We start from the raw sequence: 20,056 nt of genomic DNA, 5'->3' as shown, positions 1-20,056 counted from the left end.
GCGACTCCAGCCAGCAGTTTGCCGAAAAGCGTACTAGATGGACAACTACTTCCGCTTCACAACTTCACACACGCTTTCTATCAGTGTGCCATCGTTTTTAACGTGAATTTCATACTCTACTGAGAGCTTATAACTGGCACGTTATTTTACATAACCGTATGGGAGTTTGATGCATTGTGTAGATACCTGTCGCACACATGTTTTTGCAAAGGTGATGGTGCATTAAGTGGTTAAGGACGAAGGGAGAATCGACCATCACACCACCAGTGACGCTCGATGAGATGCCTAACAACAGAAAAAGTCAGGCGCAGTGAACTCACACGGTATTTAGGTTGCCCAACATGAACACAGAGCCAAGCGAGAAGTACAATAATTTTGTATTTAGTTGCTGTGTACGAGTGGGTTTGCCTGTAATGGTGGTATATTGTAAATGTCTGTAGCGTTCTCTTGGATTATAGGTGAAGTTTTCGCGTGAGAATCCTACTTACATTTTATCCAGGGAGCTCATGTTAATCTTGTAAGTATAAAGGTTTCTACATTTTAATAAAACCTCAGGACCAAGTAATGAACTTAGTAAGGAACAAAAACTAGTAAATAAAATTAGTTCCAGATCAAGCTCTGAACTCTGAACATACTTCTTATTTTCAGGATGTGTATTTGCAAGTTAACAGTTATCCGATTAGACTAGCTTGACCGAGCTCGATAGCTGCAGTCGCTTAAGTGCGGCCAGTATCCAGTATTCGGGAGATAGTAGGTTCGAACCCCACTGTCGGCAGCCCTGAAAATGGTTTTCCGTGGTTTCCCATTTTCACACCAGGCAAATGCTGGGGCTGTACCTTAATTAAGGCCACGGCCGCTTCCTTCCCACTCCTAGCCCTTTCCTGTCCCATCGTCGCCGTAAGACCTATCTGAGTGGGTGCGACGTAAAACAACTAGCAAAAAAAAAAAAAAAAAAAAGACTAGCTTGATCAGAATGAAGTACGTCCTGGCAAATTACCACAGAGAGAAAGGGAAATGTTTCACTGAACTTTGTACTTAAACGGAATCTACTGTATTAGTAATAGGAATGGCGAAGCATCACTATGAACTGATCAACCAACGTTAATGCCAGTAGTCAGCAGTTGCAGCGCGGTACGACTGTCCTTTGTTTTGTGTCTCTCGCAGACGACGTGACATCGCAATGCACAAGGCTGCCAACTTACGAAGTATGGAGCACCATTGGACTACATTGTTAGGTCCGGCTAGTAACAAAATCATTGTGCTTGGGGCAAACAGAGGGGATATGGAGGCGTAAGGCGTAAGTCCCTGTATGCTGGATAGTATTTCCTTCATTGGTTTGCGCACGTCCTGACTAGTGACAAAAACAAGTGGTCTAACGTGACAGGGTTGTTTAACCAAAAGCCTTAGCGCATTCTACGTCCCATAATTGCGATAAACTGAATTAATCAGGCACTCAAGAGTTTCATAGCAAAACATTGTTGTTCTGTATTCCACATTGTTTCTTTTACAGCTTTTATTTCCTTGGTTTTTATTCTGTGCGGGTTGGTAATGGCATCTGTGAGGGCCGATTTCTGGGAATGACGCCATTTCCCAATGTGTCAGCCAATGGCAGTGCTAGTAGGTGTTCAACAGGTGGACAATGGCACGTGCAACATTTAATTATGTTATAAAAGTACATCTTGGGGCGGGTTTGGAGGGTCCCCAGCTATCGCAATGAACACATCTCTCCTCTAAAAGCAATTCCAAGTAACATTTCGATAATTTAAACTTCATTATACTGTTATTGCGGGTGATCAGCACATAGTGAAGTTCTACCACAGGAACTGTACTAACTGTCTGTATTGAGCACACAGCGTGAGGCTGCTACGGTCTGGGTGGTGACCAGTCCGAACAGAGGATGGCCCTGCACCATCCCAGCGCTCTCTCCCGGCAAGAAGTGTAGCACCTCGGACACGCGGGGCTCTGCGGGGATCCCCCCTGGAGCATGGATGTTCTCTAGCCGACGCAGGATTGGAGCAGCAAGACTAAGCACCTGCAAACAAACAGAAACTATGTTTATAACCTAGCTTCTTCCACCTCACAAGTCTGGAAATAGACACAAAGCGTAAAGTGTGAGAATTGGTAGATACAATTTTGTACAATCAGACCATTGTTACCATTGTTACCATTGTTCAATATATACACGATATTTGAAATGAAAAGGCTTGCCCCAATGGTACGGGTTCTGTGTAGAACCCTAGGTCCTGTTGCAAAGATTAACAGTCACATAAAACTTTATTTACTTGATTACAGTGTGGTTTGCACGTTAATTAAAAAATAAATGTTCTTATATTTTTAAATAAATGCTACTGTAGCAAGTAAATTAAAATCAAGTTGCGATATACCGCAGTCTATTTATTTGTATATCACGGAACACCTGGGAGGAGATATCACATGAAACAGTACCTCAGGTTTCGTAGAATTTTGGCTGTGAAATCATGGTCTAAAACAGGTGTCTAATTTATTGCAATGCTAACAATTACTGGAAATTGTGCTTGTGATAATGTCGGAATATGAAACATAAATTTGGTACGATCCATCTCTGGCGAGGTATCAATATGCAGTTTTAACAGTGCACTGTATATTTAGGTGTATGCTAAAAGTAGTATATAATATTTGGCTTAGACAATGTGAGTGTAACTGAAGAATGCAGTAGCGGCAATTAGGGAGGGGGGGGGAGGAGGGGGCGGTTGCTACATCATTTTTGGAGAAAAATTACATTTTATTCCATTTTAGCCCTCTGGAACAGGAATTTTAGGTATTAGTAAAAAATTAAACAAGTCCTGTTGACTTATCAGCTAGTTATTTCCTCCTACTTCTTCTTCTTCTTCATTTGTTTACCCTCCAGGGTCGCTTTTTCCCTCGGACTCAGCGAGGGATCCCACGTATACCGCCTCAAAGGCAGTGTCCTGGAGCTTCAGACTCTGGGTCGGGGATACAACTGGGGAGGATGACCAGTACCTCGCCCAGGCAGCCTCACGACCTATGCTCAACATGGGCCTTGCGGGGGGATGGGAAAATAGGAAGGGATAGACAAGAAAGAGGGAAGGAAGCGGCCGTGACCTCAATTTAGGTACCATCCCGACATTCGCCTGGAGGAGAAGTGGGAAACCACGGAAAACCACTTCCAACATGGCTGAGGTGGGAATCGAACATACCGTTACTCAGTTGACCTCCCGAGGCTGAGTGGACCCCGTTCCAGACCTCGTACCACTTTTCAAATTTCGTGGCAGAGCCGGGAATCTAACCCGGGCCTCTGGTGGTGGCAGTTAATAACACTAACCACTACACCACAGAGGCGGACTCCTTTATTTTCTTTAATTATTAACAAAACGATTAGCGGAAATGCGCACAAATTGTCGTTCGCCGCTGCTAATAGATTTGTATAGAGCCACACAAGTAGTGGAGACGTTAGGCCCTACATGTGCTGTGAAGAAAGGTAGCAGGTGTATATTATTCTTCTCAGGTCATGGATACTGGTATGTTTCTCCACGCACATTCGTCAGTCTGGCAGTCTCTTTAGTGTCTGTTAGTTTCTTAGAGTGTAGTCAAATACTAAATGATTTTTAATTGTTTATGTTACGGAGTTATCCGTGGTAGTTAGAGGTGAAAGAAGGTGCTGGGATGAATAGGTCTCAATCTACGAAATTAAAGTTAATTTAAAATTTCACAAGGTTATATTTTCTTTTCAAGATCAAGAAATAACAAATATAACAGGTACTCAGTAGCCTAGCAACAAATCGACAATGTACAATTACAGTGTTACAGGATTTGGGCTCCGAGAGCCAGACACACAATTCTTGAGCAATTAGCCCAACATTACTCGTATACAAGATTCAACCAAGGGGCAGAAGACCCCAATCATGCTCAAGAGCACTTGCTCCCAATTACACAGAAACAATTTTTTTTGGAAGAGCAACCCGCTCTCAAAGTTCCAGCCTATCAAAGGCCACACCAAATTCTACCTTCAAGCTGTCCTCTAAGGACATAAACACAGGGGTAAAAATACCCAACCTACTGAGGCCGATTTAGTAAATAAACAGGAAAATTACAAGGCCCCAAAATACAAACTTGAGTGGAGGCGTAACTGGCACTCCGAATATACTTAATTAAAACCTAATTTGGCCTTAGGCCGCTTATGCAAGGGCTAATCCCATACTAAAGAGGTGACACGATAGGAAAACTATTACATTACGAAACGAAGAAAAATGGTCGAGAAAACGTAGTCACCTCAAAACAATATGAAAGGGAGCTCGAGAGGGTTAGGCACTCTCTATCCCAATTTGTAGTTACAGAGGCAGAATTTAAATCAAGAGTCTTTTACATTTTAGAGGAAAGTTACATGGTAGAAGCTTTCGAACCCGCCCCGAGAGTTAAACTGCTGAGCTGGCAAGAAAATAAGTTATAAGACGGCCATTACCTGGTGGTTGAACTGCTGCCCGAAGAAAGAGGCGCTTCCCGCCCCCTGCTACATAATTTACACAACGATAGGTGTTACTGAAGTGGCGCAGAGACCCGAAAATCAGCAGTTTATATACCCTCGTGGAACATTCAAGACCTTTCAGGAATGATAACACCCGCCCACAATCATTTTATTGGCTAACAACGAAAGCCCCTACACCAGATGAAGAAGAAACACATTATTGGTGGAAAATTAATTAGAGAAATTCGGGATTGGTAAATTCAAAACAAGGGGAAAGAGCAGGGTTATACAGCCAACCTAAACAATGACTGAAAGAAATTTAACAAAGAACAAACTTTTGAACACAAAATTTCTCCAAAAAAAAAAAAAAAAAAAAAAAAACAGTTCTTTCACTTCGCACTAGGGTGCACCATTGTAGTCCTTCAGTAGTGCCATCTAGGAGAGAATGTTCACACTTCTTACTACAGGCAAAACAAAAATACATCGAAAACGACACAGTTCAGAACACTTCAAAATTTACAAGTAGGGACATCTTCTGAGAAACTAGAGAATTAGCACTGTAGTTAAAGTTCAGGCTTCCTCCAGTAGAGGAGTTTCAACTGGCGCAAGGTTTGAATTAGCGGCGCGGAGGTGTACCGCCCGGTACAGTTTAAATCACGCCGTACTTCTATTTAATTGTAATGTGTGTGTACTATCGTTCATTTGGTGAAAGTTTTATTGTATAGTATTGAATCAAAATCTCAAAAAAAACTATTATTACCGCACTTATGTAGGTAAACTGTCAACTTTTACCTCTCTGTCGAAATTCGCTCAAAGACTATCAAAAAAGCTGACCACTTCGTGGCTCTTTTTTTTTTCTTTTCGGTTTTGATTTATATCCCTCCCCCCCCCCCCCCCCACGCCATATCCCAGAATCCCGGGTACTTTTTGTTGTCTGTATATCCCCCTCCCACTCCCACCTCTCCACCACTTCTAATTCCCAATCGCCGTTACTGGAAGAATGAATGAGGGACGATAGTAACATCATTCCCTATTTTTTGAACTTCTTTCTGCCATTCCAGACTACCATAAGACAAAACTGTTGAAGACAAAAGATTATAACTATAATGCATTACAAATTCCCATACTGAACATTAGTAATGATGAACGTAAAACGTAGAACAATAAATATTTTGGTCCTTAAATTGATAATTTTCCAGATTACGGATAATGTGTTTACTCATAGACCATACCGATGGTTTCTCAAGATATGGATGGCTCCTTTCAAAGCAAGAATGGTCTCATCATTGTCTAGCTGCCTGCTGATGGACAAACAAATCTACAAAAAATTAAAAATGATTTTGGAATTGTTCCACGGCCGACAATTATTAGTCCGGTAACAATAATTTATCTTAAAGTATTCCATTGCAGGTTCGCAGATATCTCTCTTTTCTTGGTCAAGGAACTGCGGCTGTTCTGAACCAATTTCAAAACGTAATTATAGCTGTATCAATGATGAACCCTAACTTGCTCTTCTTGTCAGTTGCTAGAATTTCGATTCGTTTTGTGCTCCCATTGTCAGCGATGCAGTGAACCTCCTGGAAGATTTCAAAATTGTTTTCAGCAAGTGAAACAGCTATCCTGCTCAGTGGCGTATGCTGCGATCAAGACATGGGCTACCACTACACTTAGGTTACTCCTTTTCGACAGTTGGTTTAGTGAACGCCGCCTCTGTGGTGTAGTGGTTAGCGTGATTAGCTGCCACCCCCGGAGGTCCGGGTTCGATTCCCGGCTCTGCCACGAAATTTGAAAAGTGGTACGAGGGCTGGAACGGGGTCCACTCAGCCTCGGGAGGTCAACTGAGTAGAGGTGGGTTCGATTCCCACCTCAGCCATCCTGGAAGTGGTTTTCCGTGGTTTCCCACTTCTCCTCCAGGCGAATGCCGGGATGGTACCTAACTTAAGGCCACGGCCGCTTCCTTCCCTCTTCCTTGCCTATCCCTTCCAATCTTCCCATCCCTCCACAAGGCCCCTGTTCAGCATAGCAGGTGAGGCCGCCTGGGCGAGGTACTGGTCATACTCCCCAGTTGTATCCCCCGACCAAGAGTCTGAAGCTCCAGGACACTGCCCTTGAGGCGGTAGAGGTGGGATCCCTCGCTCAGTCCGAGGGAAAAACCGAACCTGGAGGGTAAACAGATGATGATGATGATGATGATGATGATGATGGTTTAGTGAACGTCAAGTCTTAAGTGCTTTGAGCCACCGGAGTAGCCTGCTGTGTTGTCGATGCTGTTTCAAAACTTACTGCCTTGGCCTCTGCCACTGCTAAAACTCAACACCTGATCAGTGGAAATGGTAGCTTCGGGTTTAACAAACTGAAGTCCGTCTTTATGGCTAAATGGGTAGAATGTTTGCCTTTGGTCCAATGGCCCCGGTTCAATTCTCGGAATCAACCTCCTCGTACTCTTAATTCCCCTCGCTTCGGAACTGGGTGCTTATGACGTCTTCGCCATTCATTTCATCTTCATTGGGTCACCACTAAGCCTTTCCAGAGGCTATGCACCACATTATTATTATTATTATTATTATTATTATTATTATTATTATTATTATTATTATTATTATTATTATTATTATTATTATTATTATCAAATGAACATGTGGAATTTTACAGCGTTACAAGTGGCCGTACACGTCGTTCACTGGTTTATTAGCTTTCTCGGTAGATCAGTGGTGGTGTCCGACCCAGGGTCACGGGTTCGATTCCAAACAACAGAAGAGAATACTAAACCTGAAAGATTACATTTCATTTTAGCAGATCTACGTAAAAAAAGAAAATTATGTTACTCCTATAACAGCAGACATTGCAGTGCCTTCCTACAAAGATGTAGAAGTAGACGGGAGTGAAATACCAGCACTCTGTTATCTATAAAATTAAGTCAGAAGTATGAGGTGAGGAAATATTTATGACAAGGAAAGCATGTTTGCTCTCTCTCTCTCTCCTTGGTCAGCAGTGGCGATCTGATGGACCGAAGCTTTGCACACCTATCCCCTCGGTCCCCTGACTCCTCTCACCGATGTGGTACACAGCAGCAAGCCGCGCTAGGTGAGTCGAGGGGAGCGTGACTTACCGTCAGGGCTTCAATGTCGGTCTCCGATGCCTTGCACTCAGAAATACGAGTGACGTTTTTTCTCATTGCTTTCGAGTTTTGTAAATGGAGCAATGTGGCACATGCCTACATTATAATGTTCTTTAAGATTTCCATTGTCTCATTTGATGTTTGGGCTTCACCGATAGCCTTGGTAGCCCTCGGTATACGCCACTGATTCTGCTCCTAATTCTGTGGCGGCGCGCATTCCGTAGATTTCCATTCGGACAAGTGCCTAGAACGTGCGTGTTAGCGTTTCAGGCTCTCTGCAGTGCCTGCAGCGGGATCCGTTCTGGCTGCGTGCATGGATAGCCCTTACGGGTATGACATTTCCTTGAAGTTCGATGGTATCCCTCCATTCAGAGCTGCCGATTCCTTTTCTACAATCTGACAATCCGTTGGCCGATGGGCAGTAAATGAATGGTGTAGAGGTGTCGCTTACCTGGTCAGTTGGTGTGTGGGTTTCGGTAGAAATATCCTGCAGTTATATCTTCTAGCTCAGTGAGGAAAGCAACGAGAAAATGTACATAATTATTCATTTCCCTGACACACCTTTTCTCTGATGTGTAGGTTATCTACGTCACGTATGATGAGGTAGCTGTAGGGGATACAGCCAGACATCGGGCTGAAGATTCTACGAATGCATTTAGTAAGTAAGTAAGTGTTGTCCGCCTCTGTGGTGTAGTGGTTAGCGTGATTAGCTGCCACCCCCGGAGGTCCGGGTTCGATTCCCGGCTCTGCCACGAAATTTGAAATGTGGTACGAGGGCTGGAACGGGGTCCACTCAGCCTCGGGAGGTTCGATTCCCACCTCAGCCATCCTGGAAGTGGTTTTCCGTGGTTTCCCACTTCTCCTCTAGGCGAATGCCGGGATGGTACCTAAGTTAAGGCCACGGCCGCTTCCTTCCCTCCTCTTTGCCTATCCCTTCCAATCTTCCCATCCCTCCACAAGGCCCCTGTTCAGCATAGCAGGTGAGGCCGCCTGGGCGAGGTACTGGTCATACTCCCCAGTTGTATCCCCCGACCAAGAGTCTGAAGCTCCAGGACACTGCCCTTGCGGCGGTAGAGGTGGGATCCCTCGCTAAGTCCGGGGGAAAAACCGAACCTGGAGGGTAAACAGATGATGATGATGATGAAGTAAGTAAGTGACTACTTTTAATACATAAAATGAACTGTAAATGCTATTTAAATGTGCACGATGAAGCAGTCCACCTTTCGACAAGTATAATGCTTTCAGGATGAAAAACTGACATCTTGTTTCTGCTCAATGACAGATGTGAAATCGAACCCTGAAACGATAAACGGATGTGTATTTCTTCTTCTTCTTTTCTTCTTAATCCATTTACCCTCTAGGGTTGGTTTTTCCCTCGGACTCAGCGAGGGAACCCTCCTCTACCGCCTCAAGGGCAGTGTCCTGGAGCATTGAACTTTGGGTCGGGGAATGAAACTGAGGAGGTGGACCTGTACCTCGCCCAGGCGGCCTCAGCTGCTGTGATGAACAGGGGCTTTGTGAGGGCCTCAAGTTAGTTAACATACCGGCATTTGCTTGGAGGAGAAGTGGGAAACCACGGAATACCACTTCGAGGATGACTGAGGTGGGAATCGAACCCCCTCTACTCAGTTCACCTACCGAGGCTGAATGGGCCCCGTTGTAGACCTCATACCACTTTTCAAATTTCGTGGCAGAGCCTCCGAGGATGGCAGTTAATCACACTAACAATATTATTACCTATAAATCACAAATAATTTATATTCTATATTTTTCTTCAGAACGCTGTAAAACGCTAAATTAGAAGTGTACGAGCGTTACAAAATACTAAATGTACAAATCAAAATATGAAATGTCTGATTTCAAAACGTTGAAAATTTCTTTCTTAATCTGTTTACCCTCCAGGGTTGGTTTTTCCTTCGGATTCAGCGAGGGATCCCATCTCTACCGCCACAAGGGCAGTGTCCAGGAGCGCGAGACATTGGGTCGGGAATACAACTGGGGAGAATGACCAGTACCTCGCTCAGACGGCCTCAGCTGCTATGCTGAGCAGGGGCCTCGGTGGGGGATGGGAAGATGGGAATGGAGAGACAAGGATGAGGGAAGGAAGCGGGCGTGGCCTTAAGTTAGGTACCATCCCGGCATTTGCCTGGAGGAGAAGTGGGAAACCTCGGAAAAGCACTTCCAGGATGGCTGAGGTGGGAATCGAACCCACCTCTACTCACCTGACCTACCGAGGCTGAGTGGACCCCGTTCCAGCCCTCGTACCACTTTTCAAATTTCGTGGCAGAGCCGGGAATCGAACCCGGACCTCCGTGGGTGGCAGCTAATCACACTAACCACTACACCGGGCGGAAAGTACTAAATGTATAAATCAAAATATGAAATATCTGATTTCAAAACGTTGAAAATTACCACCCTTAAACACAGTGACTGTTAAGGCTTTAGCTGTTACAAAGTGTATTAAACAAATTACTATTTCTTAGGAAATAAACAACAGGGCGAGTTGGCCGTGCGCTTAAGGTAACGCAGCTGTGAGCTTGTATCCGGAAGATAATGGGTTCGAACCCCCACTTTTCCACCAGGCAAATGGTGGGGGTGTACTTTAATTAAGGCCACGGCCGCATTCTTCCCACTCCTAGGCCTTTCCTATCTCATCGTCGCCATAAGACCTATAAGTCTTATCTGTGTCGGTGCGGCGTAAAGCAAAATTAAAAAGTAAAAGAAAAATAGGACTAATAGGACTTAACAAGAACGGTACCGACTTGACATTCATCGTAGCTGGAGAAAGAGATACCTCCGAACATGTTATGGTCTTGTAAGTCTATTCAAATGGCCAACACGCTCAACACATCGATCTAAACTAGTTGATACTGCCAAGGTCACTCGGTGAAATCACATAGTAGTAGCAGCAAGACAGCACTGTCGTGGGGTCGTAGCTCAGTGGTAGAGCGTTCGCTTTGCATGTGAAAGGCCCCGGGTTCGATCCCCGGCGTCTCCAACTTTTTAAAATTATCAAAATAGTGTCTTATTACGGAGGTGAAGTGAGGCTACCCCGGAGACTATGCATAGAAAAGCCGGGATGCTTCGTAATTTGTCAGTTCACTCGTAACATTCAGTTTATCAATATCCCACAGCCGGGCTGAGTGCCCCAGTGGCCTTCTGACCACAGGTTGGTGGGTTCGATTTCGAGTCAATCTAGTGCTCAAAAATCCAGCCTTGTGTCGACGAAAAATAACTCTTATGAGCTAAATTTCCGGCACATTGGCGGAGATCTACATCCCTCATGCGGTCCCCCCATGTTATCCATCCAGCACTTAATGGTCTACCATGGGGTCGACGCCCTCCACGATCAAGCACGAAACTGTCTGTTCTTCTCATGACATGGCCATACCAGCGGAATAGTGCCTCCTCTTTCTCCATAATTGGGCTACACAAAGGGACCACCACAGCACTTTCGTATCCTTGGCGTGGACTAGTTTAATAATAATAATAATAATAATAATAATAATAATAATAATAATAATAATAATAATAATAATAATAATAATAATAATAATAATAATCATTGTTCCGGGGTATCTGTGGAATGCAGAGGTGAAAGAAGGTGCCGGGGTGAATGGGTCTATCTGCAACAGCAAAGTTGAGTTAAAACTTTAAAAGGTTATATTTCTTTTCCAAAAACAAACTTAACACTGAGTGAACATAACAATACATCAGGTACAAGGTAATCTTGCAACAAGACCAGGAAAATCCGAGATTCAGAACATTAGGCTTCAAGCCCCTATTTTACGTCAGCGATACATGATTCAGTTTACCAAAACTTTAATTCACACTAAGGAATTATTTATCTAAGGGCAGAAATCCCCTTAATTCAAGAGCACATACTCCCTCAATTACAATCTCTAGCCTCCCAGAGGCGTTCGTTAATCTTACAACACTTTGAAAAAGAGCAAACAGGCTCTCAGTATCTTCTAGCCTATTCAAGGCAATATCAGAAAATTACAATCACTCGCCCATCAAGGCACAACTTACAAATTGAAAGATAATATTATACAGGGGTATTTAGTACCCAACCTACAGGGCCTTGACGAAAAAGAACAGGTTATATAAACGACCCGAACACAAACTGAGTAAAGGCGTACACTGCACTCCCAGATAATGAAATATTAAAACCTATAGGCTTCTCGGCCGATGAAGCAGGGGCTATTCCCAAACTACTTGAGGTGGCACGGACGGAAATAACTTTAATACATTACAGAAACGAAAGGTTGGGAAAACGTAGCCACCTCAAACCAAGATGAAAGGGAACTCGAGAGGGTACATCAATCTCTATCCCTGGTCTACAGTTAAAGATTTAATGAAGTTAAAGGCGAAGTTACATTTTAGAAAGGTAGGTTACATAGTAAATGATTCGGACCCTTCCCTCGGATTAAACTGCGAAGGAAGCAAGAAAGAATAAAGTTATGTGGCCATTACCTTGTAGATGTTCTAGCTGCCGACGAAAGAGGCCGCCTGCCTCCTGCTTAACACACACACAGATAGACGTCGATCAATTGGCCAAGAAACGTGAAAAGCTGCAGTTTATAAACCCTCAGAGAAGATTCGAGATCATTCAAAACTAAACCAGCCACACCCTCTCAATTTAATTGGTCAATTTCAAAGTTACACTCAGAATCGAACAAGAAGCCGGAGAGAGGTTGAAAATTAATTACAGAAATTTGGGATTGGCTACATTCAAAACTGGCGGAAAGAAAAGGTAAATATTGCCAACCCAAAAAGAAATGAACATCAATCATTTACAAAAACCTAGAAATACAAAACTTCTTTAAATTATATGTTCTTTCACTTTGCACCAGAGGGCATGATCATAAAGTTTTTGTAGTATCATCTATGGTAGAATGTCCAACGCACTTTTTCGAATGCAATGTACTACGACCTATATTCCCTTTCCGTCTCAGTAGGATGGGTTATCATAGCTTTTATATAGATAACAAAAAAATCACTGGAAAACTGATAATTATTGTATCGTAGCATGTTCAACAAATCCTGTCCGAAGTCCTTGATAGATCGCGCACTGACTAGCAATCTACTCCGTCGCTCTGAAGCTGGTAACTCACAGGCCCATATTTCAGAATGGAGTTAGCGTGGAAAAAATGGAAAAGACGATATCTCCGAAAGTATAGATGAAAATAACATTCTGTAAATTACATTTTATTCTACATTACTTACTTTCTTTGTTTCTTTCTTTCTTAATCTGTTTACCCTCCAGTGTTGGTTTTTCCCTCGGACTCGGCGAGGGATCCCACCTCTACCGCCTCAAGGGCAGTGTCCTGGTGCGTGAGACATTGGGTCGGGAGATACAACTAGGGAGAATGACCAGTACCTCGTCCAGGCGTCCTCACCTGCTATGCTGAACAGGGGCCTTGGTGGGGCATGGGAAGATCGGAAAGGATAGGCAAGGAAGAGGGAAGGAAACGGCCGTGGCCTTAAATTAGGTACCATCCCGGCATTTGCCTGGAGGAGAAGTGCGAAACCACGGAAAACCACTTCCAGGATGGCTGAGGTGGGAATCGAACCCACTTCTACTCAGTTGACCTCCCGAGGCTGAGTGGACCCCGTTCCAGCCCTCGTACCACTTTTCAAATTTTCGTGGCAGAGCCGGGAATCGAACCCGAGCCTCCGGGTGGGGGGGGGGGGGGCAGCAGCTAATCACACTAACCACTACACCACAGAGGCGGACCATTAGTTACTTGAGGGGAATAAATCTATTTTATACGGATTGATTAATTAATTTAAAAAGTTGTTTTTACTTAAAACTGACTCTGTATAAACTAAAAGCAGCGAGGGCTCCGTGGCTTAGTTGGTTAAAGCGCCTGTCTAGTAAACAGGAGATCGAGGGTTCGAATCCCTCCGGTGCCTGCGTTGAGTTTTTTAAAATGAATTTAAAGTTTGTACGATTTGTTTCCGAGATTCGGAGAGGTTTTGCCTTCTTCTTCTTATCTTAATCTGTTTACCCTCCAGGGTCGGTTCTCACTCGGACTCAGCGATGTATCCCATCTCTACCGCCTGAAGGGCAGTGTCCTGGAGCTTCAGACTCTGGGTCGGGGGATGAAACTGGGGAGGATGGCCAGTACTTCGCCCAGGCGGCCTCACCTGCTATGCTGAACAGGGGCCTTGATGAAGGATGGGAAGATTGGAAGGGATAGACAAGGAGGAGGGAAGGAAGCGGCCGTGGCCTTAAGTTTAAATTTGATGATATTTTTACTGCAAACCGTAACACAAAACAGTTATACGGGGTTGTGTGTCAATGATAGTCATATGCTGTCCCGGACTTTTTTTGTAGAACTTTATTAGCTGAACAATTCTTACCCTCTCAGTATTGATGTATTTTCAACGGTTCAGCCAGCGTAAGCTAAAAATGGCGCTCGGACAACAACTTTTTCTTCGACTTAGATGGTGTAGAATAACATTAGTAGACGAATAAAAGTGAGTGGTGTTTTTAAAAGTAGGAAAGATCACAATATGAAGATAAAGTTGGAATTAAAGAGGTCAAATTGAGGCAAATACTCGCTGGGTTCCGTGGTTCAAATCGCGGTCACTCCATGTGAGATTTGTCCTCGATACAGGGAAGGCGGGACGGTTTTTTCACCGGATACTTCGTTTTTCCCTGTCATCATTTATTCCAGCAACACTCCTCAATATCTTTTCATCTGTCAGTCATTAATAATTGCCCCCGAGGAGTGCGACAGGCTTCGGCAGCCGGCACAATTCTTATCCTCGCTGCTAGATGGGGGCTTCATTCATTCTGTCCCTGACCCGGTCAAATGACTGGAAAAGAGGCTGTGGAAGGCAGCATACTAGTAGCGGACGGATCCACTATAGGCCCTGAGCTAAACACAGTTGCGGGCACACGGCTAAGCGTAAACATTCTAGTTGCGGGCACACGGCTACGCGCAAACATTCTAGTTGCGGGTACACGGCTAAGCGTAAACATTTTACTTGCGGGTACACGGCTAAGCGTAAACATTCTAGTTGCGGGTACACGGCTAAGCGTAAACGTTCTAGTTGCGGGTACACGGCTAAGCGTAAATATTCTAGTTGCGGGTACACGGCTAAGAGTAAACATTCTAGTTGCGGGTACACGGCTAAGCATAAATATTCTAGTTGCAAGCACACGGCTAAGCGTAAATATTCTAGTTGCGAGCACACGGCTAAGCGTAAATATTCTAGTTGCGAGCACACGGCTAAACGTAAATATTCTAGTTGCGCGCACGCGACTAAGCGCAAATATTCTAGTTGCGGGTACACGGCTAAGCGTAAATATTCTAGTTGCGGGTACACGGCTAAGCGTAAACATTCTAGTTGTGGACACACGGCTAAGCGTAAACATTCTAGTTGCGGGCACACGGCTAAGCGTAAACATTCTAGTTGCGAGCACACGGCTAAGCGTTAACATTCTAGTTGCGAGCACACGGCTAAGCGTTAACATTCTAGTTGCGAGCACACGGCTAAGCGTTAACATTCTAGTTGAGAGCACACGGCTAAGCGTAAACATTCTAGTTGTGAGCACACCTCTAAGCGTAGATTTTAGTTGCGGGTACACGGCTAAGCGTTAACATTCTAGTTGCGGGTACACGGCTAAGCGTAAATGTTCTAGTTGCGAGCACACGGCTAAGCGTAAATATTCTAGTTGCGAGCACACGGCTAAGCGTAAACATTCTAGTTGCGGGTACACGGCTAAGCGTAAACATATACGTAGGCTACACGACCGAAGACATTCTTTGAGCTTATTTTCCTCTCCTGCCCGACGTTATTGCAGTCTTTCAACAAGACGACGAAGACGCACAGCAGTTCTCAGATTATGTGTTAGAAAATTACATCCAGTCTGACTATGAATTTCCGCACTCACTATAAGCTAGTTGCTTTACGTCGCACCGACACAGATAGGTCTTATGGCGACGTTGGGACAGGAAAGGGCTAGGAGTGGGAAGGAAGCGGCCGTGGCCTTAATTAAGGTACAGACCCAGCATTAGCCTGGTGTGAAAATGGGAAACCACGGAAAACCATCTTCAGGGCTGCCGACAGTGGGGTTCGAACCTACTATCTCCCGAATACTGGATACTGGCCGCACTTACGCGACTGCAGCTATCGAGCTCGATGTCACTGTAAGCAGAATTCACTTGCTCTCTGACACGAACAACGAAAGCTTGTCACAGTTTCCATTCCAAGCTGAACGCTATGTTCTTTGATTCACTCCTTAGCATACTTCGATTAATAGAAGCAATTAATGAGGTACGAACAGTGCAAATATGAGAAATATCAGGCGAAGCTAGTAAAGGAGGAATCTACATTACACAAATGACCGAACTTGCACACGGCGAATATAACAAAGCCATTTTATACACATTATTGCCGTAAATATTCAACTGTTCACCTCTGTAGTGTAATGGTTAACTGCCACCCCCGGAGGCCTGGGTTCAAGTGGTACGAGTACTGGAACGCGGTTCACTCAGCCTCGGGAGGTCAATCGAGTAGAGGGGGGTTCGATTCCCACCTCTGCCGTCCTCGAAGTGGTTTCCGTGGTTTCCCACTTCTCCAGGCAAATGACGGGATGGTACCTAACTTAACGCCACGGCCGCTTCCTTCCCTCTTCCTTGTCTATCACTTCCAATCTTCCCATCCCCCACAAAGCTCCTGTTCAGCATAGCAGGTGAGATCGCCAGGGAGAGGTACTGGCTCTCCTCCCCGACCAAATGTCTCACGCTCCAGGACAGTGCCATTGAGTCGGAAGAGATGGGACCCTTCGCTGAGTACGAAAAAAAAAAAAAAAAAGAAAAAGGAAAAAAAAAAAGGAACCTGGAGGGTAAACGGATCAAATACATACATAATTATAGACCGTTATGCCTTTCAGTGTTCTGTCTGCAAGCCTCTGTGAATTTAATAAACGCCGTCACAGTCTTCCAATGTGGTGATTTTCGAGTAATTCTACCGGCTGATCGGACTGATGTGGCAGGTTCGCGTTCGGTGCAAATTCCCGTGCTGAAAAGCCTAACAATGGTCCGATACAATCGATAAATAAATAAATTTCGTGTGGCTATTTCTAGCCGAGTGCAGCCCTTGTAATGCAGACCCTCCGATGAAGGTGGGCGGCATCTGCCATGTGTAGGTAACTGCGTGTTATTGTGGTGGAGGATAGTGTTATGTGTGGTGTGTGAGTTGCAGGGATGTTGGGGACAGCACAAACACCCAGCCCCCGGGCCACTGGAATTAACCAATGAAGGTTAAAATCCCCGACAAGGCCGGGAATCGAACCCGGGACCCTCTGAAAAGAAGGCCAGTACGCTGACCATTCAGCCAACGAGTCAGACGATACAATCGATTTTAGACGTGGATAAAATGCGAGTGCGATGCATTGCGTAGTTCGCATAAAGTTCAAACTTGCGCTTTTCCTTGAGAATGTTTTGTACACTGATTTCGCCAGCGTGGACGCCATAGATACGGTTGAGGGTATCGTCTATGGAAGAGCCAACGGGTGATAGAGATAGGACAGATTGGTCGTAGTAGAACTTGTCGTTGATGTCTTCAAATATGTGATACTGTATATTCTATTATAACTGCACCAGGGGTACACCTTCCCCGGCTAGTTAAACTGCGTACCTTTTCTAAGGCCATCTAGATTCATTTGCTCCCTCTTACGGACTAAACTCCAATTATTTTACAGAGGAATGTTTATATTTGACGTGTATCAACCTGGTTCTGAGGATTGTTTTTTAATGTACCGAAGTTGGACTCAGTAAAATTTTCTGGAAGAAAATTAGAAAATCAAAACAAAATACAGAAGTTGGTTTGCACCCCTGATCTAAATTTGAGGCGGAGTCGGCTGCCGAAGCTTCAAATAATACCTACTCATATTTCCCAGCCATCGGCCGTATGGTGTTGAAACACCGGATCTCGTGAGATCTCCGAAGTTAAGCAACATTGGGCGTGGTCAGGAGTTGGATGGGTTGTCACGCGCTGTTGGTGGGGGGTAAGGGAATGGAGGAGCGGAAAGGAACTGGCCACCCTACCGCACGTAAACTCCGGCTCAGGAACACCTCTGCGGAGGTTCGGACCTGCCTTCGGGCAGAATAACCCTTACCTACCTACCTACCCATATTTCCCAGACGCAGTTGTGCTCTATTGCTCACCTCGACATCAGAGCCTTCTGTCAAGAGATCCTCGGTGAATCTCACAACAGCACTAGCACCATATCATATTTCTGTGACATAGGTGTGCTCTATTACTCACCTCGACATCAGAGCCTTCTGTCAAGAGATTCTCGGTGAACCTCACAACAATTCTAGCGCCCTATCATATTTTTGTGGCATAGGTGTGCTCTATTGCTCACCTCGACATCAGAGCCTTCTGTGAAGAGATCCCCGGTGAACCTCACAACAATACTAGCGCCCTATTATATTTCTGTGAAATTGGTGTGCTTTATTACTCACCTCGACATCAGAGCCTTCTGTCAAGAGATCATCGGTGAACCTCACAACAGTAATAGCGCCATATCATACTTCTGTGGCATAGGTGTGCTTAATTACTCACCTCGACATCAGAGCCTTCTGTCAAGAGACCCTCGGTGAATCTCACAACAGTACTAGCGCCATATCATATTTCTGTGGCATAGGTGTGCTTAATTACTCACCTCGACATCAGAGCCTTCTGTCAAGAGATCCTCGGTGAACCTCACAACAATTCTAGCGCCCTATCATATTTCTGCGGCATAGGTGTGCTTAATTACTCACCTCGACATCAGAGCCTTCTGTCAAGAGATCATCTGTGAACCTCACAACAATACTAGCGTCCTATCATACTTCTCTGGCATAGGTGTGCTCTATTGCTCACCTCGACATCAGAGCCTTCTGTCAAGAGATCCTCGGTGAACCTCACAACAGTAATAGCGCCATATCATACTTCTCTGGCATAGGTGTGCTTAATTACTCACCTCGACGTCAGAGCCTTCTGTCAAGAGATCCTCGGTGAATCTCACAACAGTACTAGCGCCATATCATACTTCTCTGGCATAGGTGTGCTTAATTACTCACCTCGACATCAGAGCCTTCTGTCAAGAGATCATCGGTGAACCTCACAACAGTAATAGCGCCATATCATACTTCTCTGGCATAGATGTGCTTAATTACTCACCTCGACATCAGAGCCTTCTGTCAAGAGATCATCGGTGAACCTCACAACAGTAATAGCGCCATATCATACTTCTCTGGCATAGGTGTGCTTAATTACTCACCTCGACATCAGAGCCTTCTGTCAAGAGATCATCGGTGAACCTCACAACAGTAATAGCGCCATATCATACTTCTCTGGCATAGATGTGCTTAATTACTCACCTCGACATCAGAGCCTTCTGTCAAGAGATCCTCGGTGAATCTGACAGCAGTGCTAGCGCCATATCATACTTCTCTGGCATAGGTGTGCTTAATTACGCACCTCGACATCAGAGCCTTCTGTCAAGAGATCATCGGTGAACCTCACAACAGTAATAGCGCCATATCATACTTCTCTGGCATAGGTGTGCTCTGTTACTCACCTCGACGTCAGAGCCTTCTGTCAAGAGATCCTCGGTGAATCTCACAACAGTAATAGCGCCATATCATACTTCTCTGGCATATGTGTGCTTAATTACTCACCTCGACATCAGAGCCTTCTGTCAAGAGACCCTCGGTGAATCTCACAACAGTACTAGCGCCATATCATATTTCTGTGGCATAGGTGTGCTTTATTACTCACCTCGACATCAGAGCCTTCTGTCAAGAGATCCTCGGTGAATCTCACAGCAGTGCTAGCGCCATATCATACTTCTGTGGCATAGGTGTGCTTAATTACGCACCTCGACATCAGAGCCTTCTGTCAAGAGATCATCGGTGAACCTCACAACAGTAATAGCGCCATATCATACTTCTCTGGCATAGGTGTGCTCTGTTACTCACCTCGACGTCAGAGCCTTCTGTCAAGAGATCCTCGGTGAATCTCACAACAGTAATAGCGCCATATCATACTTCTCTGGCATATGTGTGCTTAATTACTCACCTCGACATCAGAGCCTTCTGTCAAGAGATCATCTGTGAACCTCACAACAGTAATAGCGCCCTATCATATTTTTGTGGCATAGGTGTGCTCTATTGCTCACCTCGACATCAGAGCCTTCTGTCAAGAGATCCTCGGTGAACCTCACAACAGTAATAGCGCCATATCATACTTCTGTGGCATAGGTGTGCTTTATTACTCACCTCGACGTCAGAGCCTTCTGTCAAGAGATCCTCGGTGAACCTCACAACAGTAATAGCGCCATATCATACTTCTCTGGCATAGGTGTGCTTTATTACTCACCTCGACATCAGAGCCTTCTGTCAAGAGATCATCGGTGAACCTCACAACAGTAATAGCGCCATATCATACTTCTCTGGCATAGGTGTGCT

The 20,056-nt window shown here is 44.8% G+C and overlaps 1 protein-coding gene and 2 non-coding genes across 3 annotated transcripts in view; 2 read left to right on the top strand and 1 right to left on the bottom strand.

Annotated features, from left to right (window-relative positions):
- Positions 1-20,056, bottom strand: part of LOC136872598 (E3 ubiquitin-protein ligase TRIM45) — a 362,766-nt gene that overhangs the window by 80,684 nt on the left and 262,026 nt on the right. Inside the window, exon 7 of the mRNA XM_068227494.1 lies at positions 1,834-2,032. Coding sequence (XP_068083595.1) covers positions 1,834-2,032 — 199 coding nt within the window. The remainder of the gene's footprint in view (positions 1-1,833; positions 2,033-20,056) is intronic.
- TRNAA-UGC (transfer RNA alanine (anticodon UGC)) lies at positions 10,507-10,578 on the top strand. The gene has a single exon. It is a non-coding gene; the product is annotated as a tRNA-Ala (tRNA).
- Positions 13,426-13,499, top strand: TRNAT-AGU (transfer RNA threonine (anticodon AGU)). The gene has a single exon. It is a non-coding gene; the product is annotated as a tRNA-Thr (tRNA).

Source organism: Anabrus simplex, chromosome 4 (genome assembly GCF_040414725.1).
Source record: "Anabrus simplex isolate iqAnaSimp1 chromosome 4, ASM4041472v1, whole genome shotgun sequence".
NCBI lineage: Eukaryota > Metazoa > Arthropoda > Insecta > Orthoptera > Tettigoniidae > Anabrus > Anabrus simplex.
The sequence above is the reverse complement of the archived record's forward strand: the minus strand, read 5'-3'. Positions and strand labels throughout refer to the sequence as shown.